Source organism: Oncorhynchus mykiss, chromosome 6 (genome assembly GCF_057628025.1).
Source record: "Oncorhynchus mykiss isolate SJ-2025 chromosome 6, ASM5762802v1, whole genome shotgun sequence".
Classification (NCBI taxonomy): Eukaryota; Metazoa; Chordata; class Actinopteri; order Salmoniformes; family Salmonidae; genus Oncorhynchus; species Oncorhynchus mykiss.
Window position 1 is genome coordinate 14,451,276 of NC_143027.1, and position 23,636 is coordinate 14,474,911.

The window sequence follows — 23,636 nt, forward strand, 5'->3', positions numbered from 1 at the left end:
ATTTCCGTGCCTGGTGAATCAAGTTCGAACATCTGTGTTCGTGGGGGTTGTCCCGGTCGGTAGGACCACTGGTGGAAGCGGTGTGCCCTCACGGTATCGGTCACTCCCAGTCTAGTCAAGATCTCTCCCTTTAGTTTATCGTAATCCTGTGCATCTTTCAACTCCAGGTCGAAATATGCTTTTTGAGCGTCCCCTGCCAGGTATGGTGCCAGAAGCCCTGCCCATTCTTCTTTCGGCCACTTCTCCCTCTCTGCCGTCCTTTCGAAGGTGGTAAGATATGCTTCCACATCATCGTGTGCTGTCATTTTTTGAAGAAAATGATTGGCCCGTCTCTGGGTATTTGCAGCTGGTAATTGAGCCCCAATTTGGTCCGCTAGCCCCTTTAGGCCTTCTCTTAACTCCCGGGTGTTTCTCTCTTGCTCTTCTCTGAGCAGCTGGTTGGTGCAGTGCTGGACCTGTAACGTGTCCTGATACATTCGCATTGCATCCTGATGAGCTATTTGTTGAGCTCTAGTTGCCTCTTGTTGGGCGGCCACCGCTTGTAACAGGGCCTGTATGGCTCCCTCCATACTAATTTTTCTGACAAACTGTCCTAACCAAACAAAGCCACAAAAAAAAAACCTGACTCCCCTTTGGAGTGCTAACTGAACATTTTTTTTATTTTTCTTCTACCTAACCAGTGGTATGGTTAGTCCATGCCCGCATTCTCCACCACGTGTGGCAAATCTCTTCAAGGTTAGGAGCGTTTGTCACAAATTAAGTGGTAAACTGTCACCAAATCACCCAAGAATGAGAGTTCTTTCGAACAGGACAGTACCTGTGTGTTTGTTTCTCCGTCCTGGTCCACCCTGGTACACGAATCGGGTTCTCGGTAGGTCCAGGTCCAAACGCCAACAGGTAAGTCCAAAACAATCCAGCTCATACACGGTAAATCCAGCCAATCTCTATTGTCTCTTTCTCTATTGTTCATAGATCCTTCCAGCACTCTCTCTCCCTCTTCCTGTTTTTTCTTGACCCTTTATCTGTGGGTCGGCTCCACCTTTGAGGGTTCCCCTTGCTTCTGGGACTTGTAGTTTTGGCGGTCGGCCATTTTGTGATCTGTAGTTCTGACAGGGGTGGCCATTTTAGTGATCGGGCAGAGACCGTTTATTACTTCTGCTCTCACATATCTGCCATTTATCACTCGACCCCCTTCTTTGCCACAAATAATACACTTTAAATATGCTATTCTGTCCTCAACGGATGAATGGGCAATAGAAGCTAGATAGAAACTGATAATGGTGCATGTGACTTCAATGAACTGAATGATGAGGAGGGTGATTGAATTTGATTGAGCTGAATGATGAGGGTGAAGAGGATGATTGAATTTAGAACAATAGTGGAATGATGAAGAATTGTGGGTGTTGTGGGTGGTGTAATATTTTTTTTATGAAACACTTTACATGTTGAGTTTATTTTTTAACTCAGTATATTTAGCCTAGGTATAATTCACATTTAGAGAAAACATTAAAAAAAGAGATATACATTGTGAATTGCCCATAAGTTTGTGTGTGTGTGTGTGTGTGTGTGTGTGTTATGCACGTGTGTGTTATTGTGTGTAGTCGTCCTAGTCCACAGCCATTTACTCACTTAAATGCACACCAGAACCATAGCAGAGCCTCAACGCAAACTAACCCAAACAATGAAGGCCACCAAACACACACACACACACTACCCTCCCCTCCTCCCCAAACTCATGTACACACACACACACACACACACACACACACACACACACACACACACACACACACACACTTCACCATGTCTGCAGGCTTGCCTCTTCTCCTCTGTTGGCATCAGTGAGCCAGTCAGTCGAGCCTGGTGTGCGTGCCATCTGTCTGCTCATTAGTAAGCACATCACAGACCCACACACAGCATGGCAGCCCTGTCAGGAGCCCCCAGACTGAGGAAAACGACCCAGGGTTCAGGAACACTCTTTAACACCTCCCAGTCACTGAAACCCTTTCAGAGGACCTACTCCAACTCACAGCAGCATTATGAAACCCTTTCAGAGGACCTACTCCAACTCACAGCAGCATTATGAAACCCTTTCAGAGGACCTACTCCAACTCACAGCAGCATTATGAAACCCTTTCAGAGGACTTACTCCAACTCACAGCAGCGTAATGAAACCCTTCCAGAGGACCTACTCCAACTCACAGCAGCATTATGAAACCCTTTCAGAGGACCTACTCCAACTCACAGCAGCATTATGAAACCCTTTCAGAGGACCTACTCCAACTCACAGCAGCGTAATGAAACCCTTTCAGAGGACCTACTCCAACTCACAGCAGCGTAATGAAACCCTTTCAGAGGACCTACTCCAACTCACAGCAGCGTAATGAAACCCTTTCAGAGGACCTACTCCAACTCACAGCAGCATTATGAAACCCTTTCAGAGGACCTACTCCAACTCACAGCAGCGTAATGAAACCCTTTCAGAGGACCTACTCCAACTCACAGCAGTGTAATGAAACCCTTTCAGAGGACCTACTCCAACTCACAGCAGCATTATGAAACCCTTTCAGAGGACCTACTCCAACTCACAGCAGCATTATGAAACCCTTTCAGAGGACCTACTCCAACTCACAGCAGCATTATGAAACCCTTTCAGAGGACCTACTCCAACTCACAGCAGCGTTATGAAACCCTTTCAGAGGACCTACTCCAACTCACAGCAGCGTAATGAAACCCTTTCAGAGGATCTACTCCAACTCACAGCAGCATTATGAAACCCTTTCAGAGGACCTACTCCAACTCACAGCAGCGTAATGAAACCCTTTCAGAGGACCTACTCCAACTCACAGCAGCGTAATGAAACCCTTTCAGAGGACCTACTCCAACTCACAGCAGCGTAATGAAACCCTTTCAGAGGACCTACTCCAACTCACAGCAGCGTAATGAAACCCTTTCAGAGGACCTACTCCAACTCACAGCAGCATTATGAAACCCTTTCAGAGGACCTACTCCAACTCACAGCAGCATTATGAAACCCTTTCAGAGGACCTACTCCAACTCACAGCAGCATTATGAAACCCTTTCAGAGGACCTACTCCAACTCACAGCAGCGTTATGAAACACTTTCTGGGGACCTACTCCAACTCACAGCAGCGTAATGAAACCCTTTCAGAGGACTTACTCCAACTCACAGCAGCGTAATGAAACCCTTTCAGAGGACTTACTCCAACTCACAGCAGCATTATGAAACCCTTTCAGAGGACTTACTCCAACTCACAGCAGCATTATGAAACCCTTTCAGAGGACCTACTCCAACTCACAGCAGCGTTATGAAACACTTTCTGGGGACCTACTCCAACTCACAGCAGCGTAATGAAACCCTTTCAGAGGACTTACTCCAACTCACAGCAGCGTAATGAAACCCTTTCAGAGGACTTACTCCAACTCACAGCAGTGTAATGAAACCCTTTCAGAGGACCCACACAATAGAAGACAAGTGTCAAGGTGGCTTGTGTGATATAGACTAATACAAGTACGAACAGACTGAGGCATGTTGGTCAAACATTTACAATACAACAATAATTTATTGCAAATAAGTCATTGGTGTAATATTTTTAAATAGTTGCTGCAGGTGTGACGACTCTCCAATCTCCCAAACAGCAGAAGGGTCTCCCAAGTCTAGCCAGGCGTACAACTGGGAAAAAGACTAGGCCTACACTCTGGTTGACTGGCGCAGGTGGCACAGCTGGCAAAAGGCACCACCACTATCTCTTCTCTGCCCACCCATCTGGAGCAGGTCTCTGAGGTAGGTAGGTGAAACTAGATATACTGCCACAGGACATACTGTGCCATACTCTCAACATACTCTTCCCCCCCCCCCCCCCCCCCACACACACACAAACATCTCTCCTTTATGTGCCACCGCCCACCAAGGCACACAGGTCCCTCCAGAGTTGGATAATTAGCGAGGCACAGTGCCTCAAGGCAGAACCAACAAACAGACAGACCTTGAGATCCAAATGAAAGCCTGGGGTAATAATCACAGAACATAGACAAGAACAAAATAAGAGATCATCAAGGAGTAAAAAAACAAAGAATGGAAGACAGCAAAAGAAAAACAGCAAGAGTGATGAGAGAGAGAGAGAGGGTGGGTGGGAGAAGGAGAGGGAAAGAGATGAAGGGAGAGAACAGATTCCTGTCTCTGAATGGTAAATAATATCAGAGTGCTTTCCTGGGAGATAGTGTAGCCCACAGGGCTGCCAACAGAGCAGGGCTGATACAGGCCCATGGGAAGACTCCCAGCTCTTCTTCAGGGAGACTTTTAGTCTGCCTGCCTGCCTGCCAGCCACTCTGCCTCCCTGCCTGCTTCATACCTCTGTCTCCTGCCTGACTCTCAGTCTCCCTGTTTCCCTCTCTCCCTCCTAGCCTGCATGTCTTCTTTCCTATCTCCCTGTCTCTCCCTACTTGTCTCCCTCTCTGTCTCCCTGGCTTCCTCCCCACTGCCTTATAGCTTTTTCCCTCTCTTCATCCCTAACTCCCTACCTCTTCTCCTCCCCCCCTTACTCCCTCCCTACCTACCTTACTAGTCACTGCTCTTCCTCCTAGTTTCTGGGGCCTGTATGTTGGCTGGCAGTGGGTCTACTTCAGTCTGCGGATTCCTCTGTCTCACCTCAAAGACAAACTACATGCAAACTTACAGGACTCCACCAATTTCAGAGGAGACTAGACAGCCATCTAACACAGGACACGGAATGGAGAAGGTACAGAAGGTACGCTACATAGCCGAATCCACAAATTTTGGCAATTTCCTCTGTTGCAACACTCACTATCGAGTTCCAAACTGCCTTTGGAAGCAACTTCAGCACAATAACTGTTCGTCGGGAGCTTCATGAAATGGGTTTCCATGGCCGAGCAGCTGCACACAATTCTAAGATCACCATGCGCAATGCCAAGCATCAGCTGGAGTGGGGTAAAGCTCGCCGCCATTGGACTCTGGAGCAGTGGAAACGCATTCTTTGGAGTAATCTGGCAGTCCGATGGACGAATCTGGGTTTGGCGGATGCCAGGAGAACGCTACCTGCCCCAATGCATAGTGCCAACTGTAACATTTTGTGGAGGAGGAATAATGGTCTGGGACTGTTTTCATGGTTCGGGCCCCTTAGTTCCAATGAAGGGAAATCTTAACGCTACAGCATACATTGACATTCTAGACAATTCTGTGCTTCCAACTGTGTGGCAACAATTTGGGGAAGAACCTTTCCTGTTTCAGCATGACAATGCCCTATTCAGGGTCCATACAGAAACGGTTTGTTGAGATCGGTGTGGAAGAACTTGACTGGTCTGCACAGAGCCCTGACCACAACCCCATCGGACACCTTTGCGATGAATTGGAACGCCGTCTGCGAACCAGGCCTAATCGCCCAAACTCACGAATGCTCGTGGCTGAACGGAAGCAAGTCCCTGCAGCAATGTACCGACATCTAGTGGAAAGCCTTCCCAGAAAAGTGGTGGCTGTTATAGCAGCAATGGGGGGACCAACTCCAAATTTATGGCCATGATTTTGGAATGAGAAGTTCAACGAGCAGGTGTACACATACTTTCGGCCATGTATTGTATTTTTGACTTTCAGGATGCATGAAATGCTATAATGTTTCTCTATCAAACTGTCTTTCTCTTTCATGTATATATACAGAATAGAAAACAACAGGCAACACACCACCTGACAGACTGAGAGCATGTTTACCTGAGGAACATGTGAGAGTTGAAGGTGACAGTGAGAGACAGGAAAGAGAGAGCGAGAGAGAGAGGGCAGAGAGATGGGCAGTGAGACGTGGCGTGGGAGAGAGGAAGGCCCCCTGAGCACACGGGTGTCCATGTGTTGCCAGGAGGCGCTCATCACTCACTGAAGTGTGTGTAATGTAGGGTGGCGATTCATTGGCTAGGGACACTACAGATCCTTCTCATCCCACAGGGGTATTAGGGTGGGGGTGTGGTTAACCTACTGAAATTATTAGCATTTTTTTAAACAGTTTACATTAGCTCAAGTGTTATCACATCCTTTGTTAGATACTACTGTGTTAATTATTAGATACTACTACACTATTGGAGCTAGGAACACAAGCATTTCGCTACACCCGCAATAACATCTGCTAAATATGCGTATGTGACCAATAAAATTTGATTTGATCACACTCTAAAGACCAGATTAGCAGTCTGTCTGTCAGTTGTCTCACTCCCTGTTGCTGTGTGAGTGTGTGTGTGTATCTGCAATAAGGCACTAAAGTAAAACTGCAAAAAATGTGGCAAAGAAATTAACTTCATGTTCTGAATACAAAGCACTATGTTTGGGGCCAATCCAACACAACACATAACTGAGTACTACTCTTCACATTTTCATGCATGGTGGTGCCGCATCATGTTATGGGTTTGCTTGTCATCGTCAAGGACTAGGGAGTTTGTCAGGATAAAAAGAATGGAATAGAGTTAAGCACAGGCAAAATCCTAGAGGAAAACATACTTTAGGTCTGTCTGCTTTCCAACAGACACTGGGAAACAAATGCACGTTTCAGCAGGACAATAACCAAACACCAGCCAGCTGGTCTGCGCATGCTCTGAGGACGCGACTAGGGCTGCCGTCTGGGCCGGCAGCCTTGCGAGGGTTAACACGTTTAAATGTTTTACTCACATCGGCCACAATGAAGGAGAATCCACAGTCTTTGGTAGCGGGCCGCATCGGTGGCATTGTATTGTCCTCAAAGCGTGCAAAGAAGTTGTCTAACTTGTCTGGAAGGAAGACGTCGATGTCCGCGATGTGGCTGGTTTTCTTTATGTAATCCGTGATTGTCTGTAGACCCTGACACATACAACTCGTGTTTGAGCCGTTGAATTGCGACTCCACTTTGTCTCTATACTGACGCATTGCTTGTTTGATTGCCTTACAGAGGAAATAACTACACTGTTTGTATTCGGCCATGTTTCCAGTCGCCTTGCCAAGATTAAATGCGGTGGTACATGCTTACAAAAATAAACATATCCAGGTGTTAGAATGGCCAAGTCAAAGTCCAGACCTGAATCCAATCGAGAATCTGTGGAAAGAACTGAAAACTGCTGTTCACAAATGCTCTCCATCCAACCTCACTGAGCTCGAGCTGTTTTGCAAGGAGGAATGGGAAAAAAATTCAGTCTCTCGATGTGCAAAACTGATAGAGACATACCCCAAGCGACTTACAGCTGTAATCGCAGCAAAAGCTGGCGCTACAAAGTATTAACTTAAGGGGGCTGAATAATTTTGCACGCCCAATTTTTCAGTTTTTGATTTGTTAAAAAAGTTTGAAATATCCAATAAATGTCGTTCCACTTCATGATTGTGTCCCACTTGTTGTTGATTCTTCACAAAAAAATACAGTTTTATATCTTTAAGTTTGAAGCCTGAAATGTGGCAAAAGGTCGCAAAGTTCAAGGGGGCCGAATACTTTATACACTTCCTTATAAACTCGCTCACCAAGTCGGCGTATACGTCAATGTAATTGTCTGAGGCTACCCGGAACATATTTCAGTAGACGTCAACGAAGCAATCTTGAAGTGTGGAATCTGATTGGTCAGACCAGCGTTGGACAGACCTTAGCATGGGCGCTTCCTGTTTAAGTTTCTGCCTATAGGAGGGGAGCAACAAGATGGAGTCATGGTCGGATTTGCCAAAAGGAGGGCGGGGAGGGGCTTGTATGCTTCACGGAAGTTAGAGTAGCAATGGTCAAGCGTGTTACTCGCTCGTGTACTACAGTCGATATGCTGATAGAATTTAGGTAGCCTTGTTCTCAAATAAGCTTTGTTAAAATCCCCAGCTACAATAAATGCAGCCTCAAGATATATGGTTTCCAGTTTGCATAAAGTCCAGTGAAGTTCCTTGATTGCCGTCTTGGTATCATTTTGAGGGGGGATAAACACGGCTGTGACGATAACCTTGGTGTCATGACTTCCGCCGAAGTCGATCCCTCTCCTTGTTCGGGGAGTGAGAGTTGTTCAGGGCGTGAGAGTGTGTCCACCCTCGTCTCCTGCCTCTCTGGCAAAGCCCTGGAGTGGACCAACACCGTATGGTGTGAGGGAGATGTGGCGTTGGATCATTACGCAGAGTTCACCCGCCGTTTTCGGGTAGTGTTCGACCACCCACCTGAGGATCGAGCAGCGGGTGAACGTCTGTTCTACCTGAGGCAGGGGACGAGGAGCGCGCAGCATTTCGCCTTGGACTTCCGGACCCTGGCCCCCATCGCAGGATGGAACGACAGGGCCCTAATCAATCACTACAAGTGCAGTCTGCGCGAGGACGTCCGTCGGGAGTTGGTCTGCAAAGACACCACCCTCACATTGGACCAGCTGGTGGACATGTCCATGCGGCTGAACAACCTGCTACTGCCCGCGGACGTCCAGATCGGGACCTGTCAGTTCCATCCCCCAGAACCTTCGCTCCGAAGCCCATGGAGCTAGGGGGTGCTGCACTTGGGACCCCCTCCGCCGGTCGCCCTTCAGGGAGTCGAGGCAGCAGGAGCCGGGTGGACGGTGAGTCGGCACCAGGCTCACCCAGAGCCCCCTGTTGCTCACATGTATGTGTTTGTTTCTTTTCCTGAGTTTTCCCCGCATTCCCAGCATAAGGCACTAGTAGATTCAGGCGCAGCTGGGAATTTTATTGATTGTCAATTTGCTAATAGTTTTGAGATTCCCTGTTCCCTGTTCACGCCCTAGATAGTCGACCATTAGGGTCAGGGCTGATTAGAGAGGCCACCGCTCCACTTGACATGGTTACGCAGGAGGGTCATGAGGTGAGAATCAGTCTCTTCCTTATTGATTCTCCTAAGTTTCCCGTGGTGCTGGGCTTACCCTGGTTGGCCGGTCATGACCCCACTGTTTCATGGCAACAGAGGGCTCTCAAGGAGTGGTCACGAGAGTGCTCAGGGAGGTGTGTGGGGGTTTCCATCGGTGCGACTACGGTGGATGGAAAGTCCAGACCAGGTCTCCACCGTAAAACCCCTACCTGTTCCACAACGGCCGTGGTTGCACCTGTCGGTGGACTTCCTGACAGATCTTCCTCCCTCACAGGGTAACACCACGATCCTGGTGGTTGTGGATAGGTTTTCTAAGTCCTGCCATCTCCTCCCTTTGTCCGGTCTCCCTACGGCCCTACAGACTGTGGAGGCTCTGTTCACTCATGTCTTCCGGCACTACGGGATGTCTCTGATCGAGGTCCCAAGTTCACGTCCAGGGTCTGGAGAGCATTCATGGAAGGTCTGGGGGTCTCGGTCAGCCTAACCTCAGGTTTTCACCCCGAGAGTAACGGGCAGGTGGAGAGAATCAACCAGGATGTGGGTAGGTTTCTGCGGTCATATTGCCAGGACCGGCCGGGGGAGTGCGTGGGGTTCATCCCCTGGGCAGAGATGGCCCAAAACTCACTCCGCCACTCCTCCACTGGCCTCTCTCCTTTCCAGTGCGTACTGGGGTAGCCAGTCATTTCTGGCACAGTGGCATCAGAGCCAGATCGAAGCTCCTGCGGTGGACGAATGGTTCAAGCGCTCGGAGGAGACCTGGGACGCCGCCCATGTGCACCTACAACGGCCGTGAGACGGAAAAAAGAGGGCGCTGACCACCACCGCAGCGAGGCCCCGGTGTTCGCCCCTGGGGGACCAGGTCTGGCTCTCGACCCGAAACCTGCCCCTCCGCCTGCCCTGCCAGAAGCTGGGTCTGCGGTTTGTGGGGCCATTTAAAGTCCTGAGGAGACTGAACGAGGTATGTTACAGGTTAAAGCTTCCCCTCATTCCATGTGTCTCTCCTCAGGCCGGTGGTGGCTGGTCCACTCCAGGAAGCTGAGGTGCGGGAGGTTCCTCCGCCCCCTCTGGACATCGAGAGGTCCCCGGCGTATGCTGTTCGAGCTATCCTGGACTCGAGGCGTCGGGCGGGGGGTACTGTTACGACTTCCCCTGAAGTCGGTCCTTTTCCTTGTTCGGGCGGCGTTCGGCAGTCGACGTCACCGGCTTTCTAGCTACTGCAGATCCACTTTTGATTTTCCATTTGTTTTGTCTTTGTTTCACATGTTGTCAATCACCTGTTCATTATTTAACCCTCTGTTCCCCATATGGTTTTTCAACAAAAACCATATGGGGAATTCAACAAAAAAAAAGAAAAGAAAAAAAAAAATTCATCTCCGAAATAAGATTGAAAGATGTCTGCAGAAAGAATGGGGTGTCAGCTATGACATGACACCTTGAGATTGAAAATGTCTATTTTGGTTATTGAACTAAAGTAAATTGGATTTAAACCTGGTAGCCGGAATTACGGTAATGGAATTACAGTGGCTTGCGAAAGTATTCACCCCCCTTGGCATTTTTCCAATTTTGTTGACTTACGAACTGGAATTAAAAAGGATTTTTCAGGGGTTTGTATAATTTGATTTACACAACATGCCTACCACTTTGAAGTTGCAAAATATTGTTCTGTGAATATTGTGAGAAAACAAGATATTAGACAAAAAAATCTTAAAACTTGAGCTTGCATAACTATTCACCCTCCCGAAGTCAATACTTTGTAGAGCCACCTTTTGCAGCAATTACAGCTGCAAGTCTCTTGGGGTATGTCTCTATAAGCTTGGCACATCTAGCCACTGGGATTTCTGCCCATTCTTCAAGGCAAAACTGCTCCAGCTCCTTCAAGTTGGATAGGTTCCGCTGGTGTACAGCAATCTTTAAGTCATACCACAGATTTTCAATTGGATTGAGGTCTGTGCTTTGACTAGGCCACTCCAAGACATTTAAATGTTTCCCCTTAAACCACTCGAGTGTTGCTTTAGCAGTATGCTTAGGGTCATTGTCCTGCTGGAAGGTGAACCTCTGTCCAAGTCTCAAATCTCTGGAAGACTGAAACAGGTTTCCCTCAAGAATTTACCTGTTTTTAGCGCCATCCATCATTCCTTCAATTCTGACCAGTTTCCCAGTCCCTGCCAATGAAAAACATCCCCACAGCATGACTCTGCCACCACCATGCTTCACTGTGGGGATGGTATTCTCGGGGTGATGAGAGGTGTTGGGTTTGCGCCAGACATAGTGTTTTCCTTGATGGCCAAAAAGCTACATTTTAGTCTTATCTGACCAGAGTACCTTCTTTCATATATTTGGGGAGGCTCCCACATGCCTTTTGGCGAACACCAAACATGTTTGCTTATTTTTTTCGGGCCACTCTTCCGTAAAGTCCAGCTCTGTGGAGTGTATGGCTTAAAGTGGTCCTATGAACGGATACTACAATCTCCGCTGTGGAGCTTTGCAGCTCCTTCAGTGTTATCTTTGGTCTCTTTGTTGCCTCTCTGATTAATGCCCTCCTTGCCTTGTCCATGAGTTTTGGTGGGCGGCCCTCTCTTGGCAGGTTTGTTGTGGTGCCATACTCTTTCCATTTATTAATAATGAATTTAAAATGGTGCTCTGTGGAATGTTCAAAGTTTCGGATATTTTTTTATAACGCAACCCTGATCTGTACTTCTCCACAACTTTGTCCCTGACCTGTTTGGAGAGCTCTTTGGTCTTCATAGTGCCCCTTGCTTGGTGGTGTCCCTTGCTTAGTGGTGTTGCAAACTTTGGGGCCTTTCAGAACAGGAACATATTGAGATCATGTGACACTTAAATAAAGTCCACCTTTGTGCAATCTAACTAATTATGTGATTTCTAAAGATAATTGGTTGCACCAGATCTTATTTAGGGGCTTCATAGCAAAGGGGGTGAATACATATGCACACACCACTTTTCCGTTTTTAATTGTTTATAATAATTATTTGAAACAAGTTAGATTTTTAAAATCTGTTTAAATTACAGGTTGTAATACAACAAAATGGGAAAAATGCTAAGGGGGTGAATACTTTTGCAAGGCACTCTACATCATGGATCCGTGATCTGTGCTACACAGAAATGCTTAATTATGAATATAACACCACAGCAAAGCAAAGTAGAGTCCAGTACTACTGTACTATACTCAACTTTACTGTGCTGTTATCTACTGTACAGTACTGTATCCAAATATGTGAAACATACATTTTTGATAGGTTCAGATGTTGTCCAGTCCGGTCCATCTGTGGATGTTAACATCAAGGCCGGGGTGGACTGACCAACTTTCAAATACTCTTTAACGTCCATGGACATTCGGTGTCAGCAGGGGGTCAATGGGTGAGGATGCTGGTTCCAGTAAATGGAAAGAGAGGGGGCTCATTGGTACGTGTCAGTAAGAGCTGAGAGAGGTGACATTAACTGGAGAGAGAGAGAGAGAGAGAGATAGAGAGAGAGAGAGAGAGAGAATGGGGATGTCCACACTCAGACTGTTTTAACACTCTTGATTTGACCACCAGACAACAGAAATAAATCAGTTATCAGTAGAACGCAACAGAATGCCGGTGGAAGGGAGGACAGTAGCAGGTGACCCAACTGTGGTTTGTGACTGTTATGATTTCCCATTGTAGCCAAATCAGTTGCAATAATTCCATTACATATTTTTCTGAAATTCCGTTACATATTATGAGTTTTAATCACTTAACAATTCATAAACAAAGTTGATATCAGTAAAATCACTGTAACTAATTTGTGTTTACCATTACTTGTTACTTCTGTGAAATGTCATTATCCTTCCTCCTCATGAGGGACAAGGCAATATCTCTTAAACTTACAGAAGGTAAACAATTTCTCCATCACTAAATATTACGTCAACATTATTGTGTTCTGATGTATTTCTGATATCTTTTAAGCCTTTTTCTGGGAGATATTTTCTAAGACCCCTTTTCCATCTGTTTATGAAAAACTGTTAAAAATGCATCTACTGGTATGCCTTCATTTTCTCAAAATATAGACTCTTAGCTTTGATTTCACACCCAAATTGATATGAACTTCACATGTTGGTGCTCATGGGTCCTTTTCGATGGAAATGCCCGAGTCAGTAGAAGCCCTCACATACAAGAGCCATGGACTGAATGTCACTATGATACCATCAATATTTCATAGAAAAACATTGTTTCTTCTAATTTAAAAAAAACATTACGGTCTGTCTGATCTAAGATGGATGGAAAGGATTTCCATGGATCAGTCTGAGGTGTGAGCTGGGATTCTCTGGATCTAAGACGGATGGAAAGGATTTCCATGGATCAGTCTGAGGTGTGAGCTGGGATTCTCTGGATCTAAGACGGATGGAAAGGATTCCCATGGATCAGTCTGAGGTGTGAGCTGGGATTCTCTGTGAGCAGAGGAACGAGGGACTTCCAGAAAGAGGGATGAACAGAGGGTTGGAAAAAGGCAGCACTTGGTGGGCCAGGTAATGACAGACGGCTCTCCCTGTTAGGTTGTGGGGGGGAACAGCTCTGACAGGCATCTTAAAACTAATCTACAGCTAAACAAAACATATGTTGAGCGAGACTGACAGTTGTGGCAACAGGTATTATTAATAATGTTCTAATAATAATAATAATAAGTGAACAAAGAGGACAAAAGCAAAGCAAAGAGAGTGTATTGAGATAGAAAGGAACAGACACTCCCCAATGAGGAAGGTGAATGAGTGGTGGTGAAATGAAATGCTGTGATGAGAATTTATTCAAAATAAAAAACAGAAATACCTTATTTTACATAAGTATTCCGACTCTTTGCTATGAGACTCAAAATTGAGCTCAGGTGCATCCTGTTTCCATTGACCATCCTTGATTTGTTTATACAACTTGACTGGAGTCCACTTGTGGTAAATTCAATTGATTGAACAAGATTTGGAAAGGCACACGTCTGTCTATATAAGACCCACAGTTGAGAATGGAAGCCAGAGCAAAAAAACAAGCCATGAAGTCGAAGGAATTGTCCTTAGAGCTCCGAGACAGGATTGTGTAGAGGCACAGATCTGGGGAAGGGTAGCAAAACTGCAGCGGTGAAGGTCCCCAAGAACACAGTGGTCTCCATAATTCTTAAATGGAAGAAGTTTGGAACTACTAAGACTCTTCCTAGAGCTGGCCACCCAGCCAAACTGAGCAATCGGGGGAGAAGGGCCTTGGTCAGAGAGATGAAAATCCTGTTTTTGCTTGGTCATTATGGGGTATTGTGTGTAGATTTATGAGGGGGAAAAACAATTGAATCCATTTTAGAATAAGGCGAACGAAATGTGGAAAAAGTCAAGGCGTCTGAAAACTTTCCGAAGGCCCTTTAAATACAGTATACTGTTTAAATGTGACAGTAGAAACAATATTGATCTAGGTTTAGTTTGAGCAGAGAGAACTCACCCATAACTCGAGGCCCATGGATAGAAGCCAAGAAGACACAGAAACTGTGTGTGTGGCTGAGACAGAGGGAGTCTTAATGAGCTTAGAGCACAGACACATTGAAGGAGTGACTGAGAGGAGGACAAGAGGCGAGCCAGGGAGGGGTCGAATATGGATGGGGCTGTCAGTGGACTGTCTATTTTCACTGCACGGGAACTTGCCATTGAGTGTGTGTCAGCAGCAGAGGTACAGATATGGTGTATGTGTGTGATGGGATTGGGGATGGTGGGTGATGGAGTAGAATATTTCAGTTTAGTTTCCACCCAGCCAGGGGTCACCAGTGGACTAACACAAGGTCATATCTGGGATGTCACAACTACACCTGGGAAGAGGGAAGAGTGGGCCGGCTCAGTGATACTAAATATTACTCATTCTCATTGTAACATTTGGGGTGTGACATTTTCTCTGGGTCAGCTATGTCCTACCAATATGTCTGGCATCTGCCTCTAGATATTGAGTTTAAAAGGGTTATGACAGTAACTAGCCAAGTGTTTTGTTTACAGTAACTATGGGCTGTCATAATGAAGCCATCCAAATAGAAACCACCTGTTGTGATGTGTTTCTCGTCGCTCTCCTCCTCTAGTCAGAACAAGGCTGCTTTACAAAGCTAGCATGCTATATCATCTTTCACCATGTCTCTCTCTCTCACACACACCGTATCCATGTACATCTGCTGCTGACCCATTCAATGGCAACCTGCCGTGCAGTGATTTGACAGTACCCCCATACCTCCATGTTTGTTAGACCCCTCCCTGTATCGCCAGGTTGGCATGCAAACCAAAACAACATCATACGGACATCTACAATGCCTCAAATAGCTACACCCTCCAACAACCTCATCAACATACCACCAGTCATTGTACTGCCATACAGTCTCTCACGGCATCAGAGGCTGGCATAAAATAGAGCATCAACCATAGAGATTTACCTCTGAATGACCTTGACACACCCCACTGACTAACATACCTTTTAGCCTTCATTCACACTGCAGGGAGAGTCGCCATGCATCCACCTGCATGCACACATATGCACACTTATGCACACTCACTCACACACACACACCACAGTGGTCTGTAGATGTATGTCACAGAACATACACTGTAGTGCAGAGTAAATGTAGGACAGATAAGAGGTGTGTGTGTGTGTGTGTGTGTGTGTGTGTGTGTGTGTGTGAGTGAGTGCATAAGTGTGCATATGTGTGTGTGCAGGTGGATGCATGGCGACTCTCCCTGCAGTGTGAATGAAGGTTAATAGGTATGTTAGTCAGTGGGGTGTGTCAAGGTCATTTATAAACACTAACTGGAGAAAAGTGAAACCCAAACTCTCTCTTCACCACCATTACCAGAGAAATTCCTCTATTTGATCCTGATTAAATTTCAAAGTAAACAACTCTCCAGGAAAGGAAAGGCGGAAGGGTTTGTTTCATGAATAACACACAATGGTGTGATCGTGGTAATGTACAGGAACTCATGTCATTTAATTTCCCCGATCTGGAATACCTCACCATTAAATGCTGAACGCATTGCCTCCCGAGAAAATGATCTTTGGTCGTCGTCACTGCCATATTTATTCCAAGCCAACACCGCGACGGCTCTCAAGAAACTACACTGGACTATGTGCAAACTGGAAACCGCATATCCTGAGGCCGCATTTATTATAGCTGGGGACTTTAATAAAATAAATCAAAGGAAAACACTACAGAAATTATATCAACACATCTCGTGCACTACACGTGCATCACAAACTTTTGATCATTGCTACTTTCCCTTCCGGGACGGCTACAAGGATCTCCCCCATACTCCCTTCGGCCTCCACTCTGCTCCTCCCGACCTATAGGCAGAAACTTAAACAGGAAGCACCCGTGTTCAACGTTGGTCTGACCAATCGGACTGGGAAATGATCCGGGTCGCCTCTGAGAATAGTGTCGACGTATACACTGACTCAGTGACGGGGTTCATCAGGAAGTGCATAGAGGATAGTGTTCCCACTGTGACGTTTACAACTTATCCAAACCAACAACCGCAGATAGATGGCACCATTCACACAAAACTGAAAGTGTGAACTTGGATGTGTACAAACAGGCCTGCTATGACCTCTGTAAGGCAATCAATGAGGCAAAACGACAGTATAGGGACAAAGTGGAGACGCAATTCAACAGCTTAGACACAAGAAAGATTATAAAGGGAAAGCCAGCCACGTTGAGGACACCGATGCCTCTCACCGGATAAGTTAAAACACCTTCGCCTGCTTCGAGGAGAACAACATTGAGCACAGGGGTGCGTGCTCAGCCCCCTCGTGTACTCCCTGTTCACCCATGACTGCGTCTCCAACTCAAATCATCAAGTTTTCGGATGAAACAACAGTGGTCACCTTTTAAATCCACTTCAATTGGTGTAGATGAAGGGGAGGAGCCAGGTTAAATAAAGATTTTTAAGCCTTGACAGTTGAGACATGGACTGTGTATGTGTGACATTCAGAGGGTGAATGGGAAAGCCAAAAATGTAAGTACCTTTTGAGTGTGTCAAGAACTGCAATAGTGCTGTGTTTTTCACACTCAACAATTTCCCATGTATATGAAGAATGGTCCACCATCCAAAGGACATCCAGCCAACAGGAGGCCAGTGGTCAAAAATGGGTCATTGATGAAATAAGACAAAGGAGGCTGACACGAATTGTGTAGAGCAACAAACGGGCTACAGTTAGTCAACTGACAGTCCAGTACAACATTGGTGCCCAAAGACCCATAAAAGAATGCACAACTCGTCGTACCTTGACACGAATGATGTATGGCAGCTGATTACCTTAAAGAGTTCCACTTCTTTTAGCAAAAAACAAGAAACTGCGGTTACAGTGGGCTAAGAAACGAAAACACTGGACACTGGAGAATTGAAAAAGCATTGCCTGGTCTGATGAATCGCGGTTACTACTGTGTAACGCTGATGGACTAGGGTATGGAGAAATCAACATAAGTACATGTATCCATTCTGTCACGTCTCAACATTACAGGCTAGTGGTGTGATCGTGTGGGTTGTGTTTTCATGGCACACATTGGGCCCCTTGATAAAAGTGGAGCAGTGTTTGAATGCCACAGGATATCTGAACGCCCTTACCAATCAGATGCATGCCTTCATGGCAGCAGTGTATCCATATGCAAATGTTTTTTCTCAGCAGGATAATGCCCCATGCCACAAGGCTAGGATTGTCCAGGAATGGTTTCACAAACATGACAGTGAATTCAGCTTACTGCCCAGTCATCAGATCTCAATCTAGTTGAGCATCTGTGGGATGATATGGAACGAGCTATTCAGAGTAGAGATCCACTACCAGCCAACTTGACACAACTGTGGCATTGGAGTCAACATGGGCCGTCATCCCTGTGGAACGCCTTCAACACCTTGTAGAGTCCATGCCCCAACGATATGAGGCTGTTCTGAGGGCAAAAGTGGTGCAGCTCAATATTAGCAAGGAGTTCCTAATGTTTTGTACACTCAGTGTATATTTATATTCCAGACTCTGACATTGTTCAGTATGATATTTCTTAAATTCTTTATTTTTACTTTTTGGATAATGTGTTGTGTTTTGCCAGGCATTTTTACTGCACTGTTGGAGCTAGAAACACATGCATATCGTTACACCTGTGGTAACATCTGCAAATCTGTGTACGTGACCAATGCATTTTTATTTGATATGACACTTCCTCCCATACTCTCCTTAAATGTGTGATGCTAGATCAGTGAAATGCTAGGACTATTTGAGATGCTTGTTTGGAGGAAAGTGTATGCATGGAAAAAGTAATGCTGTGTTTATTTCCATTTCCTTCTTCTCACAGAAAAGTTAGCATTGGGATTTGAAGAATTGGATTTCAGTACATTTTCACCTGCAGGTTCTGACAGCCTCTCATCCAGCTGTATCCAACACAGCACAGCAAAGTTGGCCTACAGTGGACCAGACCATTCCAGAAGATATCTAACCCCGGGTGTAAAGTTGACCTGCCATGTGGGAGGAAGATGAGCCAATGTCCCTCAAATGTCCTTTGAGGTGACACTCACTCTCTCAGGAAGTGAAAATGGACTGTTTTTGTCTTTGGATTTCGGGCACTGACCAACATGTGACATTGCTATTTTATCAGACATAACTAAAATGCATTTTCACCACATGAAAGGAATTGTTCTGTCAAAACAGGAAAAATATTGTTAATGTGTACATTCTTGCTTATATGTGTTTCCTGAATGTATGTGTTAACGCCTGCATGTGGTCTTTAAAAAATATATTTGTTTAGTATATTTTGTGTGTGTGTGTGTGTGTGTGTGTGTGTGTGCAAAAAGTGACTAGTACTAGTAATTACAGTCTCTCTAAAAGGTACTGTGCCGATTGGGATGAAGTGAAACAAACAACATATGGACTGGCCACTACCACTGCTATACTAGCAAATAAACATTACGAGCCTGTACACAATGACTAGCCATATTGATCTTCTCTATACACTGATGGATACATACAGAGTTTACGTACAGAGCAGACCATTAACATAAGACAAGGTGGAGTTTACACACCAAAAAATACAACTGGGCTGGCAGGCCTAAATGATTTGAAACAGACAACCCCAGCAGTCAGAAATTAGCTTTTTCGCTTGTCTTCATTCTTACTGCATTTCACTCTGTGATTCAAGCCATGATTACTTTATACGCCTGAGTCACGTAGTACTGCACACATACGGACACATACACACACACACACTTATGGCTGTTGGGTGGAGAGGATCACAAGGGCTAATTAATTTGTCTGGATCGTGCATGCAAAACATCAACCACACAGGACGGAGAGGAGAGGAAAGGAGGGGTAGCAAAGGGAGTCGATGGCTAACGATACCTGCTTTCAAGGACTGTCTGCACATGAGGGATCAGAATAAAACATGGAGGGTAGCTAACTGGAGTAGAATAGAATGAAACTATCGTATGTCAAAACCCTCCAAGCTGACGAACACAGCAACACTGTCACAGGTGAATCAGAAGGAGAACTGACATGAATACTAATGTGCTTCCTGTTGAACCCTTGACCCCTAAGCTTGTATGACCAAGGGCATTGTGGAGAAGTACTTAGGGAACAAGATAATACAATGTTACAGCTCTCATTCATTAAAAATCCACTGCCCACTATTGACCCATCCTCTATCAGTATATGTTTAGCCACAGTTATACCCATTAGGCCTATGGATTTTTTATCAGCATGATTAGATTGAGCAATAAAAGCCCCACTTTTATTCCATAGGCTTGGATTCACACTATGCAGCTGTTGCGAGAGAGCATTTTTCAATGCCTGTCCACTGGTTTAAACAATGATTGAAAGGCAGCTTAAACTTCTTCAATATTACAGTTACCGTTTTTTGTAATCCCTTACATGTAACGGATTACATGTCATCCGTTACTCATCACATGTCATCCGTTACTCATTACATGTCATCCGTTACTCATTACATGTCATCCGTTACTCATCACATGTCATCCGTTACTCATCACATGTCATCCGTTACTCATCACATGTCATCCGTTACTCATTACATTTCATCCGTTACTCATTACATGTCATCCGTTACTCATTACATGCCATCCGTTACTCATTACATGTCATCCGTTACTCATTACATGTCATCCGTTACTCATTACATGCCATCCGTTACTCATTACATGTCATCCGTTACTCATTACATGTCATCCGTTACTCATTACATTTCATCCGTTACTCATTACATTTCATCCGTTACTCATTACATTTCATCCGTTACTCATTACATTTCATCCGTTACTCATTACATGTCATCCGTTACTCATTACATTTCATCCGTTACTCATTACATTTCATCCGTTACTCATTACATTTCATCCGTTACTCATTACATGTCATCCGTTACTCATTACATGTCATCCGTCACTCATTACATGTCATCCGTCACTCATTACATGTCATCCGTCACTCATTACATGTCATCCGTCACTCATTACATGTCATCCGTCACTCATTACATGTCATCCGTCACTCATTACATGTCATCCGTCACTCATTACATGTCATCCGTTAATCATTACATGTCATCCGTTAATCATTACATGTCATCCGTTACTCATTACATGTCATCCGTTACTCATTACATGTCATCCGTTACTCATTACATGTCATCCGTTACTCATTACATGTCATCCGTTACTCATTACATGTCATCCGTTACTCCCCAACCCTGCGTATTACAGTGATACGTAAAGGTTTATTGCAGTCAGTTCACACTGAAGCCAACGCAGCCAATTGAAATAGAAGGGTTCGACCATTGTCATGTAAAGAATGATTATTTACAAATCAACTGGTATACAGGATAAACCAACATTCTTGAAAATGTACAGACTCATTCTTTGATCAAATCAAAATACAAAATCAAAAGTCCTCTAAGTTAAGAAACAATGTTTTTGTCCTCCAATTCAAGTAAATGTCCAGTAAGAATTCCAAATAACAAGACAAAATTCTATTAATCCAGCTGTTTAATGAAATAAGCATTGTCTTTACCAGTTCAGTTAGTCTATGAAATTACCCAAAGGAAAAATAGTCCACAGAGGAGAAAGACTATACATACAAGTAGGCCTTCAAAATAGCCTTCCACACATTAGTTCTTGGAAGTCAATAGTCCACAAAAGGAAACTTCATAAACAATACAATATTCCTTACAAGTCTTTGAGAAAGTTATCACTCGTACGATGTGAGATGACTAGGCTTTTAAACCCTAAACAGCAACTTAGTTACCAAACATTTCTGACCAAAACGTGCAGTCACTCAAACAAGGGCAAAGTCTAGTTGCCAAATGTTGTTGAACATTGCAGATAGAAATGCCACCTATAGAGCAAACATGATTCCTTGTTCTACATGTCGGGGAGGCATGTTTGTTCAACATAGCATATTTCTATCTGAACGTTCCAAAATGTTGTGTCCTGCTGAACGTGCCCCAGGAAGTGACTATGGGTGTGGTTAGGGAGTGGCCAGGGTGGAGCCCACAGCCTATACACCTCTCAGAGAACCACAGAACCTTGTAGGTTACAGGTTTCGACTATTACCAAGTATTATTCAAATACATGAGGCATTGCTTACTGTATCTGTCAACTTCCTTTCTTTTCATAGAACTATCAGGGTCTAAACTGTGAAATAGATGTAAAGCTTGATTATCAATGTCTGATTGTCATTCTCAACCTGTCAGCCACATCCTCTCCTCACCTGAGAAGGGTGTAATTGCAGACCGCAATTAGAGGTGTTTTCTAATATTGAGCGTTTGTTGATATCAAGTTACACCCATTGAAGCTCGCCATTAGTCCGTGGCCGTTTCGTTCACGTCGCCATTTGTCTGTGGTGAAAGAAACAGCCACGGACCAATGGCGAGCATCAATGGGTTTCTTCAGTGGAGCTATGCCTAACCCTAACCCTTTTCCTAACCTTAATATAATTTTGCAAACCTGATACACTAATTCGCCTAACCTGCCAGGTTAATTATCCTAACCTGATGTGTAAACAAATCATCTGTGTCGTGAAACCATCAGTCTCATAACATTGGAACTGACCAATGGCAAGTATCAATGGGTGTTTCCTGATATCAGGGAACACCCACATCAAGAAACCCCCCGAATTGAGGTCTGCAATTATACCATATTTCCTCACCTGGCAAGACATCTCCACCTTGATGCCAGCAGGTGGCGCCAAATCCATTCTCACCCACTGACACCGTCAACAACAAGGCCCCCATGCAGGGTCCCACTCACCACACACATACGGTTGGAAACAGTGGCGCTACATTGTTACTACAGCTGCCATGTACAGGGTGTTGATTTCTCATACTAATATAAAGGGATCATATGCTACAATGACTTCCCATTTGATTCACACAGTGAAGTAAATCAATTCAAACAGTGTGTGGTGTGCAGCAATACAAGGTGACAGCTACGACCTAATAGATCAAATGCACCACATGGCTTCATCTGAACTGTGTGTTGTAGATTGTGTTGAACTTTACAGCGATGTGTTCTTAGATGACATGACACTGGCATACGATCCACAACAGAGCTCTACAATCCTCCATCTGAAAAAATGCCATCTGCAAGCACAGTTGTTTTTTTTACCTTTATTTAACTAGGCAAGTCAGTTAAGAACAAATTCTTACTTTCAATGACGGCCTAGGAACAGTAGGTTAACTGCCTTGTTCAGGGGAAGAACGACAGATTTTTACTTTGTCCGCTCGGGGATTCGATCTTGCAGCCTTTCGGTTACTAGTCCGATACTCCAACCGCTAGGCTACCTGCCACCCTAACCGCTAGGCTACCTGCCTCTCTAACCGCTAGGCTACCTGCCTCTCTAACCGCTAGGCTACCTGCCTCTCTAACCGCTAGGCTACCTGCCTCTCTAACCGCTAGGCTACCTGCCTCTCTAACCGCTAGGCTACCTGCCACCCTAACCGCTAGGCTACCTGCCTCTCTAACCGCTAGGCTACCTGCCTCTCTAACCGCTAGGCTACCTGCCTTCTCTAACCGCTAGGCTACCTGCCACCCTAACCGCTAGGCTACCTGCCTCTCTAACCGCTAGGCTACCTGCCTCTCTAACCGCTAGGCTACCTGCCTCTCTAACCGCTAGGCTACCTGCCACCCTAACCGCTAGGCTACCTGCCACCCTAACCACTAGGCTACCTGCCACCCTAACCACTAGGCTACCTGCCACCTAACCACTAGGCTACCTGCATCTTCATTGGGGAGGATGGGCTCATAGTAATGGCTGGAACGGAATACATTGAATAGTATCAAACATGTGGTTTCCATGTGGTTGATACCAACCCATTAATTTCATTCCAGCCATTATTATGAGCTGTCCTTCCCTGTCTACAAGACACTCGAGGGCAAGTTTAACATTCCTCGCACTGAGCATGTTAGAAAAAGGTGGTGTGCTATCATGCAAACCTTTACATAACCAATGTTGAGGTTTCCTGGTAAAATTGGCCTCGCAAGTGCAACAAGAAAACCAGCAGAGCATAGGTCAACACCGCCTGGAAAATAATGAAGAAATATATCTCTGTCCCGTTAAATCACTCAGCAGGCTTTCTGACTGGTTCAGTAGTCACGACGCACATAACAAACCTACTTCCCCTATGTCTCTCTCTTGCTCTCTCTCGCTCTGCTCAGTAAAACAGGTTTAATTGCAGGTTCTCTTCCTCCACTGTTTGAGTTGTCCCAGAAGAGCTGAGGATACAGAGGATCAGAAAGACAGAGAGAGAGGACGGTAATTTAAACTGTGCAATGGAAGAACATTCACC

At 45.2% G+C, this 23,636-nt stretch overlaps 2 protein-coding genes across 8 annotated transcripts in view; one reads left to right on the forward strand and one right to left on the reverse strand.

The window, feature by feature from the left end:
- Positions 1-23,636, reverse strand: part of LOC110525302 (multiple C2 and transmembrane domain-containing protein 1) — a 246,940-nt gene that overhangs the window by 192,125 nt on the left and 31,179 nt on the right. For 3 of the 7 annotated variants that reach the window (XM_090237034.1, XM_090237035.1, XM_090237032.1), the window contains exon 1: positions 818-953. The exons of 3 other annotated variants lie outside the window; for them this stretch is intronic. Coding sequence is in view for 1 of the 4 variants with exons in the window: in XM_090237031.1 (XP_090093157.1) it covers positions 818-970 (153 nt within the window). In the remaining 3 variants the exon portion in view is untranslated. Of the gene's footprint in view, positions 1-817; positions 1,005-23,636 lie in introns of those variants that run through there. One more of the 7 variants, XM_090237031.1, reaches the window with a different exon arrangement.
- On the forward strand, positions 19,698-20,693 carry LOC149982773 (uncharacterized; the record flags this gene model as incomplete). Its single annotated transcript, XM_090239222.1, is given in 1 exon segment — positions 19,698-20,693. A coding segment is annotated over 1 exon segment (912 nt), but the record flags the coding sequence as incomplete, so codon positions are not given.